Source organism: Protopterus annectens, chromosome 13.part0, assembly GCF_019279795.1.
Source record: "Protopterus annectens isolate FY-2018-M chromosome 13.part0, PAN1.0, whole genome shotgun sequence".
In the NCBI taxonomy this organism is placed as follows: domain Eukaryota; kingdom Metazoa; phylum Chordata; order Ceratodontiformes; family Protopteridae; genus Protopterus; species Protopterus annectens.
Window position 1 is genome coordinate 708385194 of NC_056747.1, and position 23083 is coordinate 708408276.

At 40.4% G+C, this 23083-nt stretch overlaps 1 protein-coding gene across 1 annotated transcript in view; it reads left to right on the top strand.

The window, feature by feature from the left end:
* The first annotated feature begins 652 nt into the window (after window positions 1–652).
* Window positions 653–23083, top strand: part of UNC119 (unc-119 lipid binding chaperone) — a 756954-nt gene continuing 734523 nt past the window's right edge. The window contains exon 1 of the mRNA XM_044054397.1: window positions 653–1245. Coding sequence (XP_043910332.1) covers window positions 1032–1245 — 214 coding nt within the window. The 5' untranslated portion in view covers window positions 653–1031. The remainder of the gene's footprint in view (window positions 1246–23083) is intronic.

Sequence of the window (23083 nt, forward strand, 5' to 3'; positions counted from 1 at the left end):
AAATATAATTACATACATTTTCATCCAAAATAAATACGGCTTTAGGTATTACTGTGTGTTTCTATTTTCTTTAAAATCAAGCCCTGCCTCACAAATGTCACCAGCAGCAATAGAATTAACGGTGCTTTTTGTTCCTAGCACTGTGCTAAAACCAAATCACATGGAGGTAATTTAAGCAGTCACAATGCAGCTTTTCTGATTAGCCACTGCTGAATTTATTGCATAACAAGACCTTACTGCCCTTCTTACTGTAGTAATCAGAGTTACTCTGCCATCTGCACAGTTTAACTGGTAGAAGTGCTACATCCCTAACAACCAGAGACCTATTTTTACATTAAATTAAGTCTACATTTTAGTTAAAACGGATCAGCAAAACAACTCATTGGCCAAAAGTACAAATTACAGTTTGTTTCATACACAAACCTTTTGTAAACGTTTTTCAGAACCTTTTTCACGATTTGTGAAGAATAAGGTTAACACTTCTACTACAAAAAAAAAAAAAAAAAAAAAACAGAGAAGTGCTTTTAAACACGCACATGACTGACAGAAAAACACCTCTTCACACGCCTGCCAGCAAGAAACACAACCACCAACTTCATGTACTGAGGCATTAACCTCCTGCTTTGGGAAGTACTATTATACACAGAAAATTTGGGGCCCTCTAGAAGTGACACAAAGAATAAACTATTCTCTGCTATTAAATTAATGTTATTATTGCAGAATGCGTTTTTTCTTAAGTAAAATGGTACACAGCGGAATGATTCATTCGTCTGTTAGAGTATCAAGGATTTTGTGGTTGTTTCAGTGATGAATTCACTTGCTCCGATATTTGGTACAGTCTACAGAGCAGTTCTACTGATTACTGAACCATTGAAAAGAGTAACCGGTGATGTTGGGAAGCACCGAGGCTGTAATCCGGGCTAAGTAAGGCAAGGCTTGAGCCGTGAGGAATTAAGAAGAGATTTAGGAAGGTAGCTGGAGTAGAAGGGCATCTGCTGAGTATTACACATCCATTGGGTGAGAGAGCGAGGATGAGTTATTCTTACTCTGCGACTGAGACTCTGTCTAGCAGCAGCAGTACCAGCTCTGGTGGGCAAGTGAACAGCAGTAAACATACAGTAGCCATGAAAGTGAAGAAGGGCACTAGTAATCCAGATGGAGTCCCTCCAGTGACTGAGGAAGAGCTGTTAAAAAAGCCTGTCATTACACCTGAGGATGTTCTGGGTCTGCAGAAAATAACAAGAGGTAAGTGGCAGCCAGCAGCAGGCAGTAGTAACATAAATGTTACTACATAGTACAATTTGAATGGTTCAATACAGTTTGAGTATTTAAAAATGAAATGAATGAATGTTATCTCGAATTTGGGGTAAATTGGTAATTTAAATGGCCACATATTTTTGATAATTCTCTATAACCATTAATTTGGCTGTTTTTTTTCACAATTCTTTTGTTATTTTTGTCCTTCGTGTTAAGAGAATTTGCATATAAATTGGCCTTTTTATGTCTCGTGGACATCATCTCCTCCTGCTGAATTATTGTGCATCCTTGCTGATGTATGGTTTATTTGCTTAGGGGCAGACTCAGTAGATTCTGCTGGTACTTGCTGGCTATGATTTTGGCACAAGAAAGCAGATTATTTGGGTCAAAGATCTTATGCTTCATTCTTTGCAGAGAACCACAAAAGAATTTGCTGTGAGAAAATGGAAAAATATGCAATCTTTGCAGTATTTCTGGAGGTTTTCATGGCCTGTGAATTGGGAAAAGCATTTCTAACTTATGAAAGCATAGTCTGAAGTATGTTTCTTGTGAAAACTGTCAGACTTTCCTGTTGCTGGAAAACACTGGGTAGCAGTAGTTTGTGTACCTCACTAGCGGGAATAGTCAAGTGTTTGAATTCTGTTTCTATTGGCCAACTCATTTGGACCCCGATCTGTCAAAACAGGGGAATATGCTGTTCTAGGAGTGTCTTTATATCCGTAGTGAAGAAACGTGTATGTGTACAGCTGATAAACTACAAATATGGTCGCATTTTTCATTGTAACGTATTTCGTCTGCTCACTTTTCGTTGGAGTAGTGCTGTAAAATGATTTTCATTTAGCCCATTAATCGCTAGTTAGTTGCAGATGCATTACCAACTTAGGGGTGTCCGACCAATCGTTGCGTGTGGTCATGTAGTGTGTAATGTTTCCGGAAGCAAGTGTTACAAGTGTGGCTAGTCTGATAGCACAACTGTAGTGTTGCAGATTCCTGTGCCAGGAGTGTAGCTCTGGTGAGCTGTCAGAAGTGTTCTTCGCATACTTCTCCACTGTCCCTGATTTTTTACTCAAATTTTAGCTCTGGTCCTCTTAATCCCTCTTAAAACTGGTGACTTTTGGAGAAAAGTTGGTGAATTACACTTGATGAATAATGACAATAACTAAGAGTTGTAGACTTCTTCTTTTACTTCACAAAATGTACATTAATTCATATGCTCTGATTCTGTGAGTGTTTCAAGTTAATAGCACTAATATTGTAAAAGTGTCCCTGATTTTTTTTTTTTTTTTTTTTTTTTTTTTCTGGCTTTGTCCCTGATTGGTTGAGAGCTATGGTTCTTTGTATGGGGCGAGGGTTACAAATATTTACTTGCCATGTAGAAGAGATGAGAAATAGCTTTGGAAAAATTGATTTTTTTTTCCCCCCAGGAGGATATGTGGGGATGTGCTGATGTGTTGCTGTGCTGGTATTTCTTCTCAATTCCAGTGCAATAGAGATGAGCCATATCTACTTGCTATTATTGTGAGCTTTATAGCCAGCTGATTATTACATGTAAGTCTACTTTTACAACGAGAAAGTAGTGATTTATTGTAATGACTTCATCCTGCTTCCACAGCGTGGCCAGAGTAGCAGATAACCGGGAAGCAGCTGGTTAAACAGTGCAAAGCAGAGGCAGCCTCTTCTTGATACAGTACAACCAACCAAATAAAACTAGAAATCTGCTTTTATGATCCCTGGAACAGGGCCCAAATTTTGTTGTAGAATAACTGTCTAATAAATATTAAACTGCTCCATTGACCCCTTTTCTGCCTCTGTCTGGGTTGTTACAAAGTTAGTATCATTTCATTTTAATATATTGGCCGTATGATTTCTTGCTGTATTATCAAAATGTATATTTATCCAAGGCCTTTGACACAGTCTGTCACTCTATTCTTTTACACAAACTTCATAACCTAGGACTTGACACCACTGCTGTCATAGCCGGCCTTAGGTGAAGGCTAACTAGGTTGCTGCCTAGGGTGCTGCTGTAGCAGGGGCGCATTTCCAGTATTTATTTATTTATTTATTTATTTATTTATTTATTTATTTACAGTAAAGAAATGGTTTCTTTAAAATTTGTTGAATGAATACAGGAAAAACTGAAGAGTAAGACAAACTGTGAGAAAAAGGAAGAAATAAATAAATCAGGATGGTGTAGGTAGACCAGGATGAGGGAACAGGGTGGTGTGTGTGGGGGTGCTGTGGAGCGCTTTTGCCTAGGGCGCCAGTTGACCAAAGGCCGACCCTGACTGCTATGTCATGGTTTCGTAGTTACTTCCGAAATAGAGCTCAAGCTGTCAAGTGGCAAAAAGACATCTCATCCTTCCTCCCCGTCCCAGTTGGTGTACCACAAAGATCAGTCCTGGGACCCATTCTGTTTAACATTTTCATCAATGACGTACATAAAGCCGGTAAAACTGTATCCCTATTATAGTATGCACATGATACCACAGTTGTCAATATTGCTGAAAACATCAACAAACTAGAAAAACCTTACCCAGGAGTCTTTCTCCTCTATAGGAACAGGAACTTGTCTGACATCTTCCCTGCAATTCTGTAACCTGCATGAATCCAGACTAATCCTATTTACTCTCAAACAGCATACAGTCAACAAAACCTCTTTCTTAGTTTACCCAAACTTGCCACACATACCAAACTACTAGCCATCTATGCAGATGAGAACCTAAAATTGGACACACACATCCAAAATGTAGTGAAAAAATTACACCAAAATTCTCTCTAGAGCCCAACCGTTCCTCTCAGACACTGTAAGAAAGCACATTGACTCTTCTCTCCTCTTGCCTACTGTAATGTATTCTGCTCCCATCCTTAACAGCATCCAAGTGATATTGCTAAACAAATTTGGGCAATGTTACTGCAAAATAAAAGAGAATTACAGTAGCTGGAATTCCCACATTGTCTAACATACTCATAACTTCCTCAAATCTGTAGCATTGTGTCTAAACCTAACAACTGTCCACTCATTTCCAGCTTCATACAAATATATAACCCTTCCTGGCCACTACATTCAGACAAACCTCTATTACATGTATCCAAATTTAATAATTCTGCTGGCAAATCATGACTGTCTCACCATCTTGCTAAATTTTGGAACTCCATTCCACTAGCAATATGACAAGAAAACTCCCTAAAAATCATTTAAAACTCGACTAAGTCCTACTTACTTGTTTGCCAGCTCTGTACAGGTGATGTTCGTGGTTAATCTTCAAACTCTTACTGTCACCACTAGTTCAAAGCCGTCGTGACCAAACCACACCAACCATGGGTAAATACAGCATTACCCATACCCAGCTATGGTGTATTGCTTTAATATTTTACTGTATTCTTCATTTAACTGTCATATCATTACTATTCTATGTATACCCGCGATGGTGGTGCTGCGGTAGCGTTGTCTCCTCCACAGTAAGATGCTGTCCGGTTCGATTCTCAGCTAGAGCGTCTAATGCGTGGAGGCATGCGTGAATGGGCGTACCTTCTTCTTTGAAGGTTGTGCGTTAGGGCTGGTAACACTGCACGTAAAAATCAACTACCAATCATTAGCGGACCGGAGTTCCACTGTGGCGACCCCTAACCGGGAAAAGTCGAAAGGAACAACAACAACATCATTACTATTCTATGTCTGTACATTTATTATTTGATTAACTGTCGTATCATTACTACTGTATGTATGTCTGTATGCACATTTATTATGTAAATCTTGTATAACTGCCTATTCATTCTGTAAAATGGAGCATTTCTCCCCAGGCCTCGCTGAAATTGGGACAGTGTACCCAGTCAGACTTTCCCAGTAAAACAAAAGCAATAAATTAAACAAAACAAATAAATGAAATATACTTTAACAGCTGACTTCACTGACTCATTTCTTAATTTGTTTCATTTGCTTTTGTATGTATAGAAAACAATATAGTGCTAATTTAATATAAAGGGTTGTACTTTACCAGTAACATTTACAATATTTATTGATTAAACTACAATGAAGATTTCGGGCTAGGCTTAGTTTAATAATGTTTTAAGTATATAAGTCTGAGGTTGACGTGATCCAGTGCTGTAGAGTTGGGGAGGGATTTAGTTTATAGTTGAGTTAATGTTTTAGAGTGCTTGAGAAGAATGCAAAAGTCTGCTAAAATGATCAGATGTAGATATAATTTTTCAGCAAGCTTATCTCCTCTTTCTAATGCAGCTGAACTGCTTGAATTAGTTTGGTGTTGGAATACTCCTTATTTGTTTTATTTACATTGTGTTGATCAGATTAGTCCCATAAGTCAGTGGGCTACAGGTAAGACACAAAGTGATATGCATTCTGACATGGGGAAATGTGGCCAGAACATTGGGGAAAGGTGAAAAATTAGGAAGTTAATCCTTGGCTGCAGAAAGAATTATCAGTTAGTGCACACAAGAAAGATTATGATAATGGAATACAAAATTTATATTTAGCAGGAGATGTGCAAGGGTAGAAATCAGCAGTTAGTGCACACAAGGAAGATGATAATGGGATAAAGAATTTATATGTAGCAGGAGATGAGCAAGGGTAGTATTTCTTTGGAAATTTTTTATAAATTGTAGTAAATTTTGGAAGCAATAGCGGTGGAAAGTCAGAGGAGTGGGGAGAGGAATTAAGTTAGGACAAAAATTACTATGGAAGAAGTAAAACAAAGGTTTTGCCAAGGGGTGAAGGAAGAAAGCACACTAGATATTGTTTTGGATTTTATAAGTTTAATGATCATTTTGTAAAGAAGTATTTTAACAGTGGTGGGGTCAGAGGGATAAAAGTTGTGCAGCATGTACAAGTGTAATTTAATTCATATGGAAAGGAAGAAAGGGGTGGCGTAAGCCAAAAAACTCTGGGCTAGGCTTGTAGATGCCCTAGGGCAGATAGCCTAGTATGAACCTATAAATGTGTCACAGTTGGAGGCCACAGGCATTACCTAGTACAAATAAGATGATCAGCAAAAATGATACAGATGAAAATGAGTAATATACAACAAAACTGAAGCTATATTTTTTGAGCTGTAAAAGGTAAATGTATACACAATTTGTTGTTAATTGGGGAAATTGAGTTTAAAGAGAAAATACAAAAAGGAAAACAAATATAGCGGACATGAAGTAATTATGTAAATTTTAAGGGTGCATGACTTTGAATTTTAGAATTTTTATGGATAAGGTTTAAAGTAACTATGAAGTATTTTCTTCTGTTAGGTTTTTAGAGAGTTTTTATTACAATTAATAAAAAATGGAATGAGATGCCTCTTGCATTTCGGTTTAGTAAAGAAGACATTAATGTCTAAAACACCGAAGGGAGCATTTTTAAAGAATGGAATATTGGAAATCAGGTTAAGCTACCCACAATATTTTTCTCATATAGATTTAGTGTTTGTGATCGAGGTATAAGAGTATTGATAAAATAATTTTGAACTATTCTGAGAGCGATAAGCTGCAGTTCAATAAAGGAAAGTAAGATATATAAGAAAATACGAAGGTAGAGAGGATGGAAGTTGTGATAGGAATAATTTTTGCAAATTGGAAATAAATGAGAGAGGGTGGGTAAAGTAACTGAAGGAGATGGAGAACTGATATAAATGAACAGAGAGCGTACACCATGATATATAGGAAGAAAGGGTACTTGCGTGTTATTGTAACCATAAAAATCATGAAATGTGGTCATTAATGTTGTATAATTTGTGTACTTGTAGCACAAGATTTTTTTGTCATGTAGTGATATCAATAACATTTAAAAAAACACACTGCTCGTGTTTCTGTCTGAACTTTACTGCCGGCATTTCTGTTATTCTTTTCAAGCAATACCAACTGCAATTGCTGACAATTTCCCACCACAAATTAATACAAAACCAACAAAGGAGCAATCGACGTCATTGCACCATGAATAAAATCAATGATCGTTGTAGCAGAATGTGTCAGAACATGCCCCCTTCATATAGCAAAACACATCAGTACTACCAGCTTTCTCATTTAGAAACTACCATGGAATCCGCTGTCAACATCATCCACCCTCATAATTTAAAATCATTAAGAATGCAGTGACTATTTTCAAGATCGCTGAAAAGAATGGTTAAAAATAAAAAAGTTTACCAAAAACAGTTTCTCTGTGTCTGTGTTTTCCTCCTCTGAATAATTCCTTCTACAATGTCAAAGTAATCCAACTGGCAGTACGATAGCAGCAATGATAACTCAAGTGTGTGTTTGTAATTAAGGCAAAACAGAGAGAGGGTTTCTTAAATTGTTCCTGTCCCTAAAAGTAAGTTTTTTGGCAGTACTAAGGACTTGGAATAAGAAGTGTCTCATGCAGTCGTGTCTGTGGAGGTATGTGCATTTTGCAAGCGGTAAAATCTGGTTGTGGTATTATGCAAGTACTGAAGAAAGTATATTTGATCAAATCTGTGCTTTTTGGCAAATTTAGGATAAATGGGATAGAAAGGTTAGAAGCTGAGTTTATAGATTTATTTTTCCTCTTCATTTGGGAGCAGAGTGAAAAGAGGTATTGTTAATACCAGACCAAGGGGAGGTTAGGAATAATTCATTCTGTTGTATGTCTTGAATTTGAAGAGGATTCTGTTTGTTTGTTTGTAAAGGAGTGAAGCTGATTCAGATTTTAGTTAGAAGTCATAGTGAGGCTTTTCTTACAGAATTAGAAGACACAAAGGGTAAACAGAGAGAATGTTAAAAGAAAATACCATATAGGAAAAGAAAAACGAGGAAAAATTATGAAATCCGGGAAGTGGTGTGACAGTATTTTATAGGAAATTTTGTAGAGTGGGATGTTGGAGTGATTTTTTTAAGACTATAAGAAATTGTAAATAGTAGAAGGAAGATATTTTAAAATGATGTAGATATTTTACATTAAGACTTTAAGATAAAAAATAAAGGGAGAAATACAAGTTGAATGAGAGAAAAAAATTTTTTTTTGTCTTTTAATGTAACTGGGGAGTGCATACTTTTCAGGGGGAAGTTTAGCTAGAGATTTAGTTGGATGCTTCATGTAATTGTTATGGTCAATACAAGTATGATAGAGTTTGATGGGTCCCTACTCCGGACCAGCGGTCACGGAGACTCGATCCTTACCACTGAAATTGGTGACGGACGATCACTAAGAGCAAAAATGGAGTTGCACAGTATTTTCAGATGCAGCTCCCTGCACTAAGCACAATATCCTTTAAGAACATACAGAGACCATGCTCCAGACCAGTTGCCTATTATATTTTCAAAAGCCAACAATGTCGAATCCGACATTGTCGACACGAGAATAGCGAAAGTGCAGAACGTTGAACGGATAAACGGAAATCTGTGTAAGGGGAGATTTCCGTTTACTTCAATGTAGTGCGGTCTCGGAGTTGGTATATTTAAGTAGCAGGGGAGGGTGTGGTGGGGCTTGCCCCCCTACCTACACCCTTTAGATTTTCTTTTTTAATTTATTTTTTCTGAACATTCGAAATTGTGATTGTTTGATCATTAAATGTCAACCTTTAGTGATTCGAACCATTAAACTTTCGATGTTTTAATATAGACCCCTCCAGACCTGGGGCTGGACTCTTAATCTCTCCAGGCCCACACAAAACTCCACACTGACCATTTTGGAGCTCTGTGTTCCTGCTCCCAGTAGCTCTCTCCATCTCTCTCTCACACACACACACACACACACACACACACATGGATATTTTAGTTTTACACACAGTGGTTTTGAAGATGTTTTGAACCTTGTGTATGTAAGGAACTTTAATTCCATCTCCTGTTTAAACATGAATAATTTAATGTGCTAAAATGGATTGAATAGATGAGGAATGTTTTGTTTTTGTAGTTTTTAAACTATATTAGTTCTCTTGCGTTTTTTTCCCCTTGCGATGGATGGTGCTGAAGGACTGCTGGAGCTGTATGAAGAAATTCTGACTGAAGGAACTGTGGTATCTTTCAGAGGATGTAATGGTGATTACTGTGTTGGATGACTGCTTGAATGACACTACTTTGAACTGGGGTGTGCACATGGCAGCACTAATCTGGGGTGATGTGGATGGATGGGATTCTGTGTTGGAGGGCAATGAAAGCAAGAAAGCTGTTTCTGGTAGGATGCGTTTTCAACTAGAAGAGAGGAATGAAGTGTAGGTAGGGGAAACTGCTTTGAAGAGTTATGCTGCAATGACAAAAATGATGAAGTAATGTTTAAACAGATTAAGAACTCCCAGTAAAAAAAAAAAAAAAAATATATATATATATATATATATATATATATATATATATATATATATATATATATAAATTATAAAATATAGAGAGCGAGATATACACACATAACATACACACATATACACATTTCTAGAAAGAAATTATTTGTTTTGGATTAGATTATAGAACCCTTGAGTTTGGTGCTCCTGGAATGCATTCATTTATTCATCTGATTCCGTTCTTTTGGTTAGAACTAAATCTTTTTTATTTATTATAAAGATTTTTGAATTTAGGGACAAGAAAAAAAAGGTGATTTCCTGTGGAGTAAATATGTTTGGTAGCTCAAATGCATAAAATAAGAAAGCTGTGACTGTGCAGCTCAGAAATTATGAGGTAACTGAAAATTAGTGTTTTTCAAAGGATTATGATAAAGGTATGAGTCTGTTGCAAGAAAAATGATGAAAATTGTTTATGGACTGGGGTATGGGAATTGGAGGTGACATTGAAGATTTGTGGGAAGTTTAGCTCCAGCATATACCTTATGTTGTTATGTTGAAGGTTGAGTAAGTTTATGTTGGACAGCCAAAAATGTGGTGATCTTGTTGAAATAAAATGCATCTTGATAGTGACTTTGACTGTATCTTTTATCTGTGTAGAAAACCGGACATACTATTAAAAAAAAATGAGCTGACATGTACAAAATGCACTAGAGGAACCTACTTGGTTTTATTATAAATTTTATTATAAATGGGGAGAGGAAAGTTAATATATGTTGCTTTAAATAGCACAAAATGAAGCGATAAATGCTATTGAAATGTGAAATAACATATTTGTTAGATGTGAAGTATCCGAATATGTAACAAAGGGAAGAGAAGTGCTGTGGGCATGGGAAGAGGAGAACGCTGTGGAACTGCTGTACTAACAAAGCTGAAAGAAAGTTATTCGGTGTGGCAGTAGCAATTTGTGAGAGGATAGTGGTAATAACTATATCGGACAAAGGTATGACGATATGTTATTCCTATGTACACATATAAAGATGTTTTGATGAGATGAAAAATGTTTAGTGCCAAATGTGGATATAGGAATTTTAACTGTGACATCAGAAAGATGAAAAATGACATTGGGTTGTGAAAAAATGTAGAGAAATAATAGGGTATGTCTTGTTAAGTATTGAGAAAAAAAGAGGCTAGATTTACATGACAGGAAATTTGCAAACAAAAGTAGACTTTTCAGGGTAGCTGCAGGAAGTACATATGGTGGTGGCTAAAAGAAGCTTTTTTTCAGATCCTAGGACAGCATGGTCATTTTTGAAAACTAAATTAAAGATGCATAAAGAACATCTAGTATATTACGTGTAAGGATGGCAGACATAAGGACGTCGTATGCATTATATGCTTTTATAAAATTTGGACAGATGGGTGAAAAGTTTAAATACATCAGTTTATAATTACCTTTATATAAAGATGCTGCATAAAGGTGGAAAATATTTATATGGTGGTGATGGGGAGTTATGAAAGAGCAGGATACTATGAAGGTAAGAACAATGCTCGGGCAAATATATAGGGTAAAATGAAAAAAGAGGAATGGTGAAGATAGAAAGTGAAATAAGGGAAGCAGGGGGGCGTGAAGGTAGTATAAGAAGTCTGTAAGGAATAATGAAAAGTTTTTGAATATGTCTAATGCATGGTGAGAAAAAGAGAAATAGAATGTTATGTTAAAGTAGAAAGAGAGGTAAATGAAAAGTAGAGAGAATAGTAATATACAGCTAAAGATAAGAGAAATGTAAAATGTGTACGTGGACATGATTAGGGTAACTTTGTAGATGGCAATGGCTGCTCATAGTGTTGATGTAGGAGCTTGATGTTAATAGCCTGCAGTGGATAGATGGATGCAAGACCAAGTATTTTGCAGGTATTAAAGGAAGGTCTAAAAGATGAGTATGTTTTGTAGAGGATAACATTGTTTTTTATAAAAAAGGAAGACATTTTTTTGAAAAATAGGTGTCCAGTACAGATGTCATATAGATTAGATTAAAATAATAATGAATATATTACAAAAACAAGCGATTTGATGTATTTATGGGATATGTACTATAGAAGAAAGTTTACGTGACCAAAGGTAATGATATAGAAGTGTTAATCATTAAGGAAATAGTTTAGTATGAAGAATAATAATTTTTAGTATGAACGGGTGGAGTAGATTGAGTAGAGTTGTAGCGTGTGATTTTAATAACAGTATGCAACTAAATAAATGTGGCAAATGTTTAAATTTATATGGGACTGGGAAGAAGATGTTTTAATCTTTTATTTTGATTACCAAAGTGGACTGGCTGACCAGACTATTCAGCCATGACATGGGCCCAGAGGGAACAAATAATGTAAATGGGAATACAGCATAACGGTTTATTGACAAAGAATGATGTACATATGAAAAAACAGGTTTTCACTTGAAACGGTAATTATAATTTGATTTAATTAGGTAGCAAATACTGTATTCTCTTACTGGATCACACATGTTTCTATCATTTACACTTTACAACTAATTTACACTGGATGCAAAGTAGAAAATCGGATGTATGTAGGTAAATGTATTGCAAATGGAGAGATTAATGAAATGGCGATGACGTAAAATGGTATTTTTGCAAATTTGTTCTACGAGTGGAGTTTTGTTTGTAGTGATAATGTGGTAATTCAGTACTGTTTTCTAGAAGATACAAGTTCAAAAAAGATAATCACACAAGCATTTCAGTAACAATCACTGCAAGAATAATAAAATTAGTACTGTGTATATATTGGTATATTGAAAATTAGTGAAGACCCCAGTTGAGAAGCTTTTTGAATAACTTTTGGAAGGAGTGGAATTGGAGGAAAGGCATAAAGTAGCCCTGTTGGCCAAGGTTGTGCTAGAGCATCCATGGTTGGTACTTCCTGATGTGGAATCAAGGAAAAGAACCTCTGGCACTTGGTGTTTTGTGGAGTTGCAAATAGGTCGCAGCACGGCGTCCCCCATCTCTTGAAAACCTGAGCTGCTACTGTGCGGTTTAGAGACCATTCGTGAGGAGAGAGAATTGTCCTGCTTAATTTGTCCGCCAATACATTTGACTTTCCCGGGATGTGGGTCGCTACCAAGAAGCGGTTGGTAGCTACAGCCCATTCCCACACTCTCATGGCCTCTCTGCAAAGGGGGACGATCTGGTCCCTCCTTGTTTGTTCAGATACCAAACCACCGACATGTTGTCTGTGTGGATGGCGATGATGCCTTGAGGAAGAAACTTGTGTAAGGCCTGTAGGGATAGAAGTACAGCCCTCATCTCCAACACGTTGATGTGGAGAAGAGCTTCGTCCGAAGCCAGGAGCCCTGAACTAGCCTGCCCAGACAATGCCCCCCACCCTATCTGGGAGGCATCTGTCGTCAGGGTAACCACTGGAGGGGAGAACAAAGGGTTTTCCTGATCCAAGTTGGATGTCTGAAGCCACCAGCGAAGGTCCCTTTTGCATATTTCCGTAATCATGATGTGATGATTGAGGGGAAGATCCTGAAAGGACCATTGAGTTGACAAGAGCCACTGAAGAATCCTCATGTGTAATCTTGCTAGAGGAACTAAAAGAACCGTGGCAGACATTGAGCCTAAAACCTGTAGGACCATCCTGGCTGGGGCTTTGGACCTCGAGATTAGAGCTTGAACTTGGCCCTGTAAAGTTCGGATCCTTTCGGCCGGAAGAAAGACGCACAACAATCTTGAGTCTATCTCTGCTCCTATAAACTTTATGCGTTGAGAGGGTAGCAAGACAGACTTTGACCAATTGAATGTAATCCCTAGGGAAACACCCAGGGAGATGGTGGCTTTGAGGTTGTCCATTAGTAGATGCCTGGTGGTGGCAGTCAGGAGCCAGTCGTCGAGATAGGGAAACACTTGGAATCCAAGACTTCTCAGGTGAGCCGTCACTACTGCCAAACACTTGGTGAACACTCTGGGGGCTGTGGTGAGACCAAAGGGCAGAGCACAAAATTGGTAATGACTGACTCCCAGGCTGAAGCGCAGATACCTTCTGGACGCCTGATGTATCGGTATGTGATAATAGGCGTCCTTGAGGTCTATGGAGCACATCCAAACATCCTTCTCCAACAACGGAGAATGGATTGTAACGTGACCATTCGAATTTGGATTTCGTGGCGGATTGGTTCAGTCTGCTGAGATCCAATATTGGTCTCGGGTCCCCTGTCTTTTGGCACTAAAAGAACCTGGAGTAATTTCCTGATCCGATCTGGTCTGTGGGGACGGTTGGATGACTCCTTTCTAGCAGCTTTAAAGCTTCTGCGGCTGCTATTTCCCTTTGACTGGGTGGTGGGTCCGGGATTCTCTTGGACGGTGGGGGAAAGTATTTGAATGGGATGGTGTAACCTCCGGCAATGATCCGAAGCACCCATCTGTCCTGAGTGATTGACTCCCAGGCATTTAGGTGCTTGGAGCGACACCCGACTGGCTCGAGCAGCACAGCCGGGCAATCCCTCATGACGTGTGGGAGGCTGAAGAGCCACGAAAGGACTCGCGGTCTCCAGAATTGCGGGGCCCTCTGCCGCCTCTGGGGCGGCGTCTCCCTGAAAAATTTCCGCCCTCTGCCTCTGGACGGGGAATCTTCTTGCTGTCGTGAGAAAAACTTGCCAGATTTTCGGAACCCCATTTTCTCCCTTCCTTTAGCCTGGGGGTAAGGCCGAAAGGGAGTGGAATACGGGCACCTCGGCAGATAACGTTTTCCCTCTTGCTCACAGCGGGTAAGGGTGTCTTTCACCTTGGGTCCAAACAATGAGGACCCATCAAAGGGAGCGTCGGAAGGAAGACTTGAAGGCCTCCAAACTGACACAAGCGGAGCCAGGCTTGTCTCACGAGAGCCACGCCTGTGCCTGCCGCTCTACCCGCCCCTTGGCCGCATAGGAAATGAGCCTCATGGACGAGTTAGAAATTGACGTAAGGATAGCCAACTGAGAGCTAACGGACTGGGCTAGCTGCTCAGGTAGGTTACCGAGAGAATCTGACAACTCCTTGACCAGATCCCTCTGAAGCCTGGTAAAATGTGCCAAATAATTCAGAGACCTTAAGGTAAAGGCAGCTGAAGTCAGGGTGCGCTTCCCATACCTATCCATACTCCTAGACTCCTTATTAGGAGGATGGATGGACGTTGAAGCCTCTGCCACGTCCTGTTGTGTAGCAGATGCCACCACCATGGCATCTACAGCCACGCCTTTAGTGAGGAACTCCTTCTCGGGGAGCAGATAAAATTTATTTGGACGAGAAGGGACTGGTTCCACGGTATCTGGATGTTCCCACGCCCCTTTGACAAACTAAATCCAGAAGCTCGTCGAAGGGCGGAGACACCCAGGAGGCGGAGGGCTGAGCCCCAAAGGCCTTGAGGAGCACTGATTAAGTCAGCAGAGGGGGTTTGGATATCCAGCCGCCTCGTTGTTTGAGGATCTCTAAGATGTCTGCAAATGAGACATCATCCGAGGACGACTGGGGACCCCTCCGCATCATCCATATCAGTGTCCGATGTAATAGACTCGGGGGAGTCCACGTGCTTCCTCTTGCACGATCTCTTCCTTGGGGGTTCCTCTGAAGACAACGCCGAAGAACCCTCAGGAGGAGGGGAACCCCACTGGGGGTAACCTCAGGCCTCGGGACTCCGCTGGCTACGGACAGGAACTGCCAAAGACCCAGTCTCCACGCCCAGGGAAGGTGCTGGTAAAACCGGAGAGATGGCGAAGAGGACTTGGCCAAGGCACTCCTCATGGCCTGAAAGCCGGACCCCAGAATCCTGGGAGTGTCCGGACTCGAGGCGTGATAGCCGACGGAAGTCCCGCAGCTTACCGAGGGAGGCTGGAACCAAAGCATAGGTCCCAAACATCACCCCGGGTCCAGCCGAAGAAGTCCGCGTACTAAGCTCGGACCCGAAGGCCGGGTTGGAGTAAGGGTGGGAGCCGACCCTGAGATCTCCACCGGCTCCAACAGCACCTGCTCCGGAGCCGGCGGTCGGAGGAGGAATGGCAACGGGTGGGCCAAGGTCATCGGCTCGAAACCAGCTGGGTCGGAACCGAAACAAATTTTGGAAGACTGGGGACTGGAACAGTCTTTGGAGCACCCTGTCTATATCAGAATCCGACATCCTCGAAGACCGACAGGAAACAGAACGGGTTCGAGAAGGCCTCTCCATCGGCCCCAAAGGGCTAGGGACCCGGCTCGGCGACTTCGATGAGTATCGGCCGAGGAATACTCACAGCAGATTCCATCGGTGCCGAGGTAGACTTGGCGCCGAGGAGGAAGTGTCTGGCGAGGCGACCCTTGTCGGCTCGAGCAGTGGAGCCGGCGAAGGTGACCCGCCTCTCGATGCCCCAGCCATCGGCTCCGAAGCCAGAGGAGTCGATACTGGTGGCATCGAGGCAGACTGTTCAACCTCGGCTCCGAAGTCTTTGGAGCCAAGGAGAGGCCTGCCTAAGTTTCTTGGCAGTCGGGTCCGGCGGACTGGTGGAACCGAAGCCCTTTCTTTTGGTTGGAGCAGGAGAGGATGCCAAGGCTTCTTCAAAGGAAGGTTTAACTAACCCCTTAAGAATCAATTTATTTTTCCTCTCCTGGAGGACCCTTGAGGAAAAGCGTGACATACACTGCATGACTCCTGCAAGTGCTTTGCCCCGAGACAATATACACAGAGCGAATGATCGTCTGTGATAGACATTTTAAACCCACATTTAACATTTTTAAAGCCCGAAGGCCTAGGGGTTTGAGACATGATGATACACAATTCTAGTCACTCTGACAGGAAAGTACACTAAATTTTTACTGCTGATAAATCTAAGCTTACAGTAATAACTAATGCAAACACTTCCTGTAAAAAAAGAACAGGTAACTCTAACTAATTATATAATTACTAGAGACCCTGTAAAGTATTAAGGTTGACAGTCCGGGAAGGCCCTGGCTGGAGGGGCGAAAACAAACTGAACCCAATCACACACAACAATTTAACAATCCAAATCGTACAAAGTTAGCGATAGCCGTTAAAACAGCTTTTGTGAGCAAAAACAGCAAAAAACTGACAGAAAAGTTAGTTAATAAAACTACTCAGCCCAGCCAGCTTGAGACCACGTCTTCGCAGGGAAGCGGCAAACGAGATCTGGGAGACTGGTAGTGGTGCATCCTGGGATATAGTAAGCTCAGCCAATAAGAGACTTCGCTCTTTGGCATAAGCGTGCCGAGTCGGAGCCGAGGGATCGGCTCCGAACCCATCATTCAGAATGTAGGCGAGATAGGATCACATAACATCAATGTGTTTTTCTTTGATGAACGTTGCTATTTACAGAAGAAAGGGATAGCGATGGGCGCTAGCTGTGCCAACGCCTATGCAAATTTGGTCATGGTGGCATGGGAAAGGAACCATTTGCTAGGCAATGGCCAAATTATGTTTTATAGGCGTTTTGTGGATTATCTTTTTTTCATTTGGCATGGCACTGTGCTTTCATATGAACTTGAATAGCAGTAGTTCATTTCTTAGATTTACTGTAACACATTCTTGGAAAAGCATTGATTTCTTGGATGTTTCTGTGTATAAAGAGGGTTCTGAGTTTAAAACCACTGTTTATAGGAAGACTTGTTATAGAGCTTCTTTTTTGCATAGGAATAGTATGCACAATCCATCCATATTTGGGAATATTGTGAAAGGGCAGGCAATTAGAGCATCACGATTATGCTGTGAGAAAGTGAGGTTACAAGATGAGTTGAATAGGCTAAAATCAGATTTTTTTTGTCCAGAGGCTATGAGGAAAAACTTTTAGTTGAGAGATACGCTGAAGTATCGGGGATGAGGGGCAATAGAGCCAAACCTTATTTCTCAGAGAAAAAGATAGAAACTGTTCCAGCCGCTGGCTCTAATAGATCTTTATCAGTGTTGCTACCATTCGGTGGCAACACAGATAAGATTAAACAAGCAATAGTGGCTAGCTGGAATATTTTACTGGTTGATGAAAAAACAAGAAATCTAGTGGGAGACAAACCATTGTTTACTTATAAAAATATGAAATGTTTAAAGCAACATCTTTGCTATAGGAATATAGGTGCTTGTCCATCGTCAGTGGAAAATTTTGTGCCATTTGGCACAAGGAAATGTGGTAGTTGTCCGCAATGTATATTTATAGGTGAATCCCGTTTCTTTAAGAACCCAGATACAGGTTATCTATGGGAATTGAGGAATCACAGTACTTGCAACACGGTATTGTGCATGTTGCACACTGTGGCAAATGTTTCAAATACTATGTTGGTAAGACCAACAGATCATTAAGAGAGAGGATTAGAGACCATGTATATTGTTTGGAAAGGAAGCAAGATTGTAGTGTGCTAGCTAAGCATACACTTTTAGAAGGATATGACCATGTATTTTATTATCAAGTATTGCATGTACAATATCCTAACATTAGGCTGGGTGATATTGTTAATCTAACAGAACAGGCTGAGTTAAAATGGATCTTTAGACTGGCAGCACACAGGGGGAGGGGTCTAAATGAAAGTGTTACTATTAAGCCTGTTCTTAAAGCCAGAGCCCTCCTGTAGATGGGCTCAAGACTCATATTTTAAGGGTTTTATACATATTTATTTTAGAGTTATGTATCATTGCAAAGTTTATGTTTTTGTTTTAGTTGGTGCACTTTTTGCTAAGTGTTATATAGGATACTTTGGTATCTAATGTGTTCTTTAGGTTTTTATAGAAGCAGGTTGTTTCAACAGTACTACCAAGTAGTAATTTTAAGATTGAGCTAATTTGGTTAATTGAATCATTGCTTGATTGAGGTTTGCTATAACTGATGATAACTGCTTGATTTTGTAATGTCTGAAGAAGCGGAGAGTATCTCTGCGAAAGCGCTCACATTTTGTTCTTTGAAATAAAGAAGTTTTAACTCAGCATTGACGTTTGGATTATTAGCTGGAAAAAGCCTTTATCCTGATTGAACTATATATATGTGTGTGTGTATACATAGTATAGACATTTTTAGCAGTAGTAACACAGAGGAGAGGGAGAAAATAAGGTAAGGAGTGGACCGTATGGTGATAGGGTTATAGATATCTTGTCAGTCAGGTTTGGCTCAGGAGCAGTGCCAGTTTTTGGATAGATGTTCAAATAGTAATTGTTTGAAAATTGTAGATTCAGTTGTGTTTTGTAGGGTATGGGTAGAAAGTTCCGTAATTTGGCTATTTTGATTTGAGAATAGGGCTTCACAGTGAATGGCTTTGTTTACCTTGAGCATGTTTCTGTCTGCAGATCTTCGACTTCATGGGCATGAGTAGGGAACAGCAAGTTCCTTGAGGGATGAGCAGTTGTCAGGATGGAAGATGATATTGTGTGTGAATTTAAGTTGGTAGAGATGGAGAAGTTTAGTTAACTCAAGGTTTGAGGTGAAAAGAGTTTTGTTAGTTTCCACATTAGGTGGAAGAGATGGGTTGGAATTATTCCCTGTAACAGGAGAGAATAGTGTTTATAAAGTAGGTGTTGATTTATGAGGCAATACTCACACATTTTGGTTCTGGGGTTGTGGTTTTACCTGGGCGGAGGAGCGAGTTAATTGCCTGCCAGAACCTTTTGGGATTGTTTTCATATTTGTTTTTTGCATAGATGTAAAATATGATTTTTTTTTTTGTCTAGTTTGATTTTTTTTTTTATTGTGGAACTGCTGGTATGCTAAGAGTTTTTATTGTCTTTTGTTTTCTGGTATTGAAACCAGTTTTTGAAGTCTAATGGTTTCTTTTGATATCCAAGGCAATCTCTTATTTTTAACACTATATGTATGAGTTAGTGGTAAGCTATTTAGAATAGCTAAAAATGAGTCATTGACGTATGTTACTGCCTGGTCAGGTTGGAGATGATGGAGTGGTGTCCAGTTACATTTATTGAGCATGTCTAAGAATGCTTTGTTGGAGAAGTTTTTGGTATTTCGTACAACTTGTAAACTATGGTTCTGGGTGGGTTGATTTTAATGACTGATTTAGGTAGGTATATGGAGTAGAATGTAGAAGAATGGAAATTCATTATGCAAATGGGAGATGTTTGTGAGAAGTAAATAGTACATGTATGGGTGGCTTTTAAGTCGAATTGTTTGAAGAAAGTGTGTTTAATTCTGGCCCATTTGATATTGAGTAAATTACCTGTTTAGGAGAATATTTGTTTCCTGCTCTGAGAGAAGTTATTGGAAACTTGTTTTCACAGTAATATTGAACTCAAGACCAAATTCAAAAAAGAAAGGGATATTGTATAATAAAGAAGAAAAAGGGTTTATGGTAAATAAATCCACTATTATAGAAGGGTAAAGGATATGAGAAAAGAGAGTGAGATTGAAGACTTGGGGAAGAAATATGAGGAAGTCTGGGAAGGAATAGGAACATGCTAAAGATTTGATTGTTGAAGGAGATGTATCTTGTAGTGCAGAAATGTAGGCTGTAGTGCAGAAATGGATTACTATGGAGACTGATGTAGAAGAAACTTTACTAGAAGTAGGGGCACGGAAATGAAGGCTATAATACATGGGAATGAAGGGATTTTTATGGTGAATCATGTTGAAGAAATTACGTGTTTTTAAAGGGCTAATGGTATATAAAGAACAGCAGAAAGTACTGTTGGCCTTGTAGAGAAGAAACTCTCTTGTGTTTTATTTTGTAGTCCGGCAAAAAATGCATGGGATGCTACAAAATGAATGTGGTCTAGAGGAAGGACAGAATAAGGTACACTAGATGAGTTCTTTTATGGAGAATATGGAGGTGAACACAGAGTTGATAGAATGGATAAAATGTTTAATTTTTATGGTATTAAAGCAAGATGTAAAGAGGTATTAACAAGAAATGGATTGAGTATGATTGTGGCATTGGTTGTAGAAAATGGATGGGGAAAACTGTTTTGCTTTTTCACATTAAACATTTTTAATGGTGCGGAAATATTATACTTTCAATTAAGAACTGCTGTCTTTTTCAGTCATTGTCATGGAATTTGTTTACAACCTTCAGGGCTCCCACCAACGCAAATAAATGAGACCTCTTTTCCTATTGATGGCTCTCTCAGGAGTGCAGCACCTCCTTCACTCCTTCATGCTCATCAGCCATGCAGTGAACATTCAGAGTTTCACGTCACAATGGTTTTATTTTTTTATTAGCTTAGTCAGGGAGAGCAGGCAAGCATGTCAGCAGAGGAGCATGGCAAGTTGTCAGAGCCAGTTAGCTGAGATGTGTCAGCCTAAAGGACTGGTGCATGCCAACATGACTTAAGGCAGAAATGATTGCAGCTTTGGGTACAGCTGCATCACAGACCAGCGATCAGCAGGACAAGCAAGTTGGCCTTGGAGATATACAACTTTCAGAAAACAGCTCAACCTTTCCACAGAGAACTTAAAAATCCATCTGGAGTTAGAGACTTGAGTTGGAGGCCAAGCATTTGGAAATAGAAGCAGCAGAGTGACTGAGACATCTAGAGGCTGAGGAAAATGAGAAACTGTGACGTTTAGATGCTGAGGAGAAGGCAGGCAGAGGCAACATGAAAAGAGATGCTGATTCTTCGCCAGAGTCATGGAGGTAATGAGGAAGGGCCAGAAGCAACAAAGGTCAGTACATTTCTTCCACAATTTATAGAAGGGGATAATTTTGTTAGTTTCATTCATATGTTTGAAAGGGTATATAAACAGTATAATGTTGACCAAGGGCTCTGGGTATGGTTCCTGACCCTCTTACTCCATGGTAAAGCTGTAACTGCTATTTCTAAATTGTCTTCTACTGATTGCTTAAATTATAATACAGTCAAACATTGTTTGTTAGAATGCTGTAAGTTAACACCTGAAGCTTATAGGAAAAAGTTTTGTGAGCATAGAAGCAAGGCAGATGAAAGTGTGTGTGAATATGTTGCTGAACTAAGCACTTATTTTTATAGGTGGGTGAGTACATGTCAGGTCACCACTTTTGAAGGGCTGGCAGACCTTTTGGTGAGGGAATACACCCTTAGCACATTGCCTGAGGACATGAGAAGCTGGTTAGCTGATGGACAATGCAATACTGCAGATGTATTGGGGAAGAAGAGAGACCTGTACCTAGCAAGCAGGCCATCACTGCACAGGAAAGGGACACCCAGTGTTGCTCATGGGTCTAAGGGAACCCATGGTGGGCAGCCCAGACCACCCCAGTAGAGTCCGCAAGTAGCAGAGGAAGCCTCTAGTCCAGGTAAACGTCCTGGACCAAGGGTTAAATATTTTAAATGCAACCAGTGGAGCCATGTAGCATGCAGATGTCCACAGAGCACGGTGGGTAACAAAAGTGGGAGAGCCAGTAAGTGGGAATGACAGAATGCCAGCAGTAAGTTGTCTTGAGACAACAAGGATACCAAACTACTTCAAGAGGTTATATCCTGTCTTAGTAGATGGAAAAGAGGCCACTGCTAAGAGAGACGCTACCTCTGACTTAACCATTTTGAAGCCTGCAATGGTTACAGAAGAGCACTACTTGCTTGGGCAGTGTACTGCAGTCAGAGCTTTAGGAGGGACCCCATACCAAATACCTTTGGCTAAGGTTCACCTTGACTGGGATGGTGGAAAAAGAAGCCAGCAAGTAGGTGTGTTTGAGGATATACCAGCAGATGTCCTGATAGGAAATTATTTTGATAATGCAGTACCCTTTGTGCATTCAGGCTTGGAGCCAAGTATGTGGGTCTGGTAGCCTGTGGGAGACCCAGACAGACCACACACTTGCAGCTAGGACTGGTGAGGCGGTTACTTCAGGGAGCACAGCTGCTTGTGGGTGCTGATGTTCCCTTGGACAGAGTGACACTGCAAGGGCAGAGGTGAGTAGTAACACCCGGGCTGACAGTGAGGCACCGCTGTCAGAGGATACCAGACTTCCTTTGGAAGGGGAACTGGGAACCAAAAGAGAGTTGAGACCGGCTCATGCTCTCAGACCCTACCTTACAAGGCCTGAGGGAGGTAGCTAGTGAGGTGAAGTGGAAGTCTGTGTACTGGGACAAAGGGTTACTCTATAGAGAGTGGACCCCTGAGGGAGGGCTGGAGGGTAAGATAATACAGCAGTTGGTAGTGCCCAGAGCCTACCATCTGGCACTTCTAGCCATAGCCCATGTTATTCCCTTTGCAGGTCATATGGGCATAAAACATACAAAGAAACATATTATGCAGAACTTTTATTGGCCTGGGATTTCCAGGGATGTAACCGGGTACTGCAGGACTTGTGAGCAGTGCCAAAAGGTATGCAAGGCAGGAGACAAGGTGAAAGCTCCTTTGATGCCTTTGTCTGTGATTGAGGAGCCATTTAAGAGGGTAGTTTTGGATTTTGTGAGGCCTCTGAGTACCCCAAGTTCCACAGGGAAAAAGTATATCCTAGTGGTAATAGATTATGCTACCAGATACCCTGAGGCAGTGGCTCTGTCCTTCATTGAGGCACCGAAGGTGGCAAATGCTTTGTTAGAGATTTTCAGCAGGGTAGGTTTCCCAAAAGAAATACTGACTGACAGAGGTGCCAATTTCTTGTCAAGCCTGCTTGCTTGTGTGTGGAAGCACTGTGGGGTGAAGCACCTAAAGACCA